This window comes from Triticum dicoccoides, chromosome 4A (genome assembly GCF_002162155.2).
Source record: "Triticum dicoccoides isolate Atlit2015 ecotype Zavitan chromosome 4A, WEW_v2.0, whole genome shotgun sequence".
Taxonomy (NCBI): domain Eukaryota; kingdom Viridiplantae; phylum Streptophyta; class Magnoliopsida; order Poales; family Poaceae; genus Triticum; species Triticum dicoccoides.
This window is the reverse complement of record NC_041386.1, coordinates 121,734,432-121,739,105: the sequence shown is the minus strand read 5'-3', so window position 1 is coordinate 121,739,105 and position 4,674 is coordinate 121,734,432. Positions and strand designations below refer to the sequence as shown.

Here is a 4,674-nt window from a genome sequence, read left to right as displayed (position 1 = left end):
CTTCTCATGTATGGGACCTAGTGGGTATGTGATTCCACGACTCTTACCCCTCTTGACCGGGACGCAGGATTGCCCAGTCTCCAGATTTGGAGCGTAGACTTCCGAACCGGAGCGTTTCCACGGTGCCCAAGAAAAGCCAGAGAAAAAAACCAGGCGACCGGTGGGTCAAATGGCACCACACCCAGCAGACTCGCCAAGCAAAACAATAACGCGTCGGCTGCTACTACCTTCCATCCGCTCCGTCCCCATCGGCCCCTGGATTTCCACGCCCTCAACCTCGACACCCTGCGACACGCGCAATCCACACAAACTGACAAGCGCGGCCCCACCCGCCAGCCACGCCGCTCCCGGTCCAGCCCGACCCGGTTGGTGCGTGCAGCGCGCGTCCATACAAGAGAGCAGCAGCTGCTGCCGGTTGACCGTTGAACCCTCCGAGCCGTCCGATGAGCGCGCTGCCACGAGGCGGCCTCCATCGGGCCGTCCGTCCCGGCCCCTCAATTCCCGGGCGATACGCACAGAAAAGAGCCAGAGACCGCGCGCACCAGCACAGCACAGCAGCTGTGGTGTGCTCCCGCTCGCTTTCTCGCTACCTTCCTCAGCTGGGCCGAGAGCATTAGCGGAGCCGCCCTTTTCTATTTATAATTCTCTCCTCCTCGCCCCTACAAGAATCGAGAGCCGGGATAAAGTCAATCATCAGCTCAGCCTCAGCCTCATCCCGTTGCGCGTGCGTGCGTGCGTGTTGCCTCGCTCCTGTGATTGGGTTTTGAGAGTTTCTTGGCTGTGCTTGAGAATGGACGGCGCTCCGGTGGCCGAGTTCCGGCCGACGATGACGCACGGCGGCCGCTTCCTCCTCTACAACATATTCGGCAACCAGTTCGAGATCACGGCCAAGTACCAGCCGCCGATCATGCCCATCGGCCGCGGCGCCTACGGGATCGTCTGGTACGTACGTTCCGCCCGTCTTAATTTGCTCCTCAATCACCATCGATTTCTTGCCAGGTTTGGTCAAGCCGTTGCGGCTCTGATCGGAGAACAGAGGGGGGATTGGCTCTGGGCCTCTGGCCATGGGGAAAGATGGGATTAGGCCAATTCACTCCTTTCTGTGAACAACACTAGTTTAGTCGCACTATATTTTTATCAGTTGAGCAAATATGTTAGTAATCTGTTAGTGCTCTGCGGTTGGTGGTGCTTAATCTTGTCCTGAAATTCCACTTGTGGTTGCGTGGGCGCAGCTCGGTGATGAACTTCGAGACGAGGGAGATGGTGGCAATCAAGAAGATCGCCAACGCCTTCGACAACAACATGGACGCCAAGCGCACGCTCCGGGAGATCAAGCTCCTCAGGCACCTCGACCACGAGAACGTAATCAGCATCTATCTCTTCCGCTTCAGATGTGTGTATGTATCTGACTGAATTCGGCAATTCAGGCGCTAACCTGTTACTCTACATGGATGCAGATAGTAGGCCTCCGAGATGTGATCCCGCCGGCGATCCCGCAGTCCTTCAACGACGTCTACATCGCCACTGAGCTCATGGACACGGACCTCCACCACATCATCCGCTCCAACCAAGAACTCTCGGAAGAACACTGCCAGGTAGTAAAGAGAAGAGAAATAAGCCATCGATTTTGTTCATGTTTGTGACAATTTGATCCGTATATTCATGCACCATGGTGTTCTTGGGTGGCTTCCAGTACTTCCTGTACCAGCTGCTGCGCGGCCTCAAGTACATCCACTCGGCGAACGTGATCCACCGCGACCTCAAGCCGAGCAACCTGCTGCTGAACGCCAACTGTGACCTCAAGATCTGCGACTTCGGCCTGGCGCGGCCGTCATCGGAGAGCGACATGATGACGGAGTACGTGGTCACGCGGTGGTACCGGGCCCCGGAGCTGCTGCTCAACTCCACCGACTACTCCGCGGCCATCGACGTCTGGTCCGTCGGCTGCATCTTCATGGAGCTCATCAACCGCGCGCCGCTCTTCCCGGGGAGGGACCACATGCACCAGATGCGGCTCATCACGGAGGTGATCGGCACCCCCACCGACGACGACCTGGGATTCATCCGGAACGAGGACGCCAGGAGGTACATGAGGCACCTGCCGCAGTTCCCTCGCCGGTCCTTCCCGGGCCAGTTCCCCAAGGTGCAGCCCGCCGCGCTGGACCTCATCGAGAGGATGCTCACCTTTAACCCGCTGCAGAGGATCACAGGTGCGTTGCGTCCCACGTCCGCGTCACTCTGCTTTGATCTTCACGTGTGAATTTCGTAGCGCCGCACCGCACTGCACGCAATGCTGCTGCTGTTAGAGCGCCGTGCTTTGTTGACTGGCTTTGTACGGCCAGCGTTGGGGTCAGTGTCAGTGCTAAAAACATCTTTGTGCTGGGTATAAGTAGGAGTAGATGCAATCTGCAGCCACTTCGGCCCGTATATTTAAGTTTACTGCATGTGGACATGTGCTCCCTTTTTAGACAAAAACCATGTGTGCTGCCCACTTGATTAAGAAAAGATCTTTCTTTGCCTATCTTTGGAGCTAGTAGTATCTGCTGTAGACGACAAGGGCTGTGCGTGTAGTGCAGAATCACACTTTTTTTTAGAAGAAACGTATCTGTTTTTGGCAACAGATATGGATGGAAGAGATCTGCTGCAGCTACTCTCAAAGGCTAGATTCCTGTATCTGTTTCACAACAGCAATAATAGAAGTAGCTTTTTGAGACGTCGACCAGACAATTCTAGTGAAAAGAAGGCTAGGAAGCAAACCGTCCGTCTCATAATATAGAAGTGTTTTTGTCATTATATAGTCCCCCAGTCTCATAATAGTGTTTTTGACACTACAGGACGGAGGGAGTACATTTTATTTTTCTTCGGTTATACTTGATGTCTTAGTATGCATTCTCGCTGAAATTGCTCTTGTCACGTAGAAAGTTTTTTTGTTTTTTGAAACATGGCAATTTTTTTGCCATTTTCATTGAATAAGGAGTATCAGAGCTCTTGTCAGGTAGGAAGTTATGTCTCATCAGTTAATTAGTGTCTTACTGGTGTGGATTCTTACTGAATTTGCTATTGTGATGCAGTTGAAGAGGCGCTGGAGCACCCTTACCTAGAGCGGCTTCACGACGTCGCCGACGAGCCCATCTGCACGGACCCCTTCTCCTTTGACTTCGAGCAGCACCCTCTGACGGAAGACCAGATGAAGCAACTCATATTCAACGAAGCCCTGGAGTTGAACCCCAACTTCCGATACTAGATGATTCATTCCTAGTTACCCAACCCCCAACAGTATGATTTCGGTATAAAACTGTCTGTAAATAGGAGTAAGATCAAAGAACATGGTAGATTGCGCACTGCATTTGTTTGTTTATTCTGTGTAAGTTGTTGCTGCTTCTTCAAACCTTTGTCCCTCAGCTGTGCGAATAAAAAGTTTGGAGCATGATTTGAGGGCAAATCATTCTCTAGTTTATGAAGAAATGGTTTTTATTAATCAGGTATCCATTCACCATCGTAAGCTGACAAACAGAGAATGGAAGTGTATCGAGGATCGGTTTGAGAAGAAACTGAGTTGCTGGAAGGGCAAACTCATGTCATATGGAGGCCGATTGATTCTGATTAATTCGGTGCTCACGAGTATGCCAATGTTTCTCTTATCTTTTTTCGAAGTCCTAGTTGGTGTTAGGAAAAGGTTGGACTTCTATCGATCCCGATTCTTCTGGCAAAGTGATGAACTAAAGAGAAAATACAGACTTGCCAAATGGGATATCATATGTCGACCAAAGGACCAGGAGGGTCTTGGTATTGAGAATCTTGAAGTCAAAAACAGATGTCTTTAAGTGGCTGTATATATTATCAGTTGAGACTGAGGCCACGTGGGCGCAGATTCTACGTAGTAAGTATCTGCAGTCCAAGACTTTATCCCAGGTGACAGTGAGACCGACTGACTCGCCTTTTTGGAAGGGACTTATGAGAGTCAAAGCGGCCTTGTTTAATAAGACAAAGTTTATAGTCGGTAATGGCACCACCACTCGCTTCTGTGAGGATACTTGGCTTGGTGAAACGTCGCTGGCGCTTCAGTATCCGTCCCTGTATAGTATTGTTCGACGACGTGATGCTTTTGTTGCAACGATTTTGCAGTGCATTCCCCTTAATATTCAGTTTAGGAGGACGCTTGTTGGCAACCAGTGGGAAGCGTGGCTCCATTTGGTGAGTAGACTGATGGAGGTTCAGCTATCTCATCAGTCCGATCAGTTGTGCTGGAAACTTACTAGGTCTGGAGAGTTCACAGTTAAATCGATGTATATCGATGTCATTAACTCTAGTGTCATTCCAAGTTCCAAATATGTTTGGAAAGTCAAAGTTCCTTTGAAAATTAAAGTGTTTATGTGGTTTGTACATAAACAAGTCATTCTAACAAAGGATAACTTGGTAAAGCGCAACTGGACAAGATCTACTAGGTGTACTTTCTGTGATCGGGATGAAACTATCAAGCACTTATTCTTTGATTGCCCGTTGGACAAAGTGTTGTGGCACACGGTGCACATTGCCTTTAACATCTCTCCTCCGAATTCTGTCAGTACGTTATTTGGAACGTGGCTTGTTGGGATAGAGTCCGAAACAGCTAGACACATTCGCGTAGGAGTATGTGCTTTGTCGTGGGCAATTTGGAACTGCAAAAATGATTTG

General features: G+C 50.3%; 1 protein-coding gene across 1 annotated transcript; it reads left to right on the top strand.

Moving 5' to 3' along the window:
- The first annotated feature begins 579 nt into the window (after positions 1 to 579).
- On the top strand, positions 580 to 3,461 carry LOC119285359 (mitogen-activated protein kinase 5). Its single transcript, XM_037564611.1, has 5 exons — positions 580 to 942; positions 1,233 to 1,362; positions 1,458 to 1,595; positions 1,694 to 2,210; positions 3,072 to 3,461. The coding sequence occupies exons 1-5, from the start codon at positions 791 to 793 to the stop codon at positions 3,242 to 3,244; spliced, it is 1,110 nt and encodes a 369-aa protein (XP_037420508.1). The 5' UTR covers positions 580 to 790; the 3' UTR covers positions 3,245 to 3,461.
- The last annotated feature ends 1,213 nt before the right edge of the window (positions 3,462 to 4,674 follow it).

Coding starts and splice junctions, on each gene's coding strand:
- LOC119285359 (XM_037564611.1), top strand. CDS start 791: ATGGACGGCGCTCCGGTGGCCGAGTTCCGGCCGACGATGACGCACGGC. Junction 943..1,232: donor GGCGCCTACGGGATCGTCTG/GTACGTACGTTC, acceptor GCGTGGGCGCAG/CTCGGTGATGAACTTCGAGA. Junction 2,211..3,071: donor CCCGCTGCAGAGGATCACAG/GTGCGTTGCGTC, acceptor ATTGTGATGCAG/TTGAAGAGGCGCTGGAGCAC.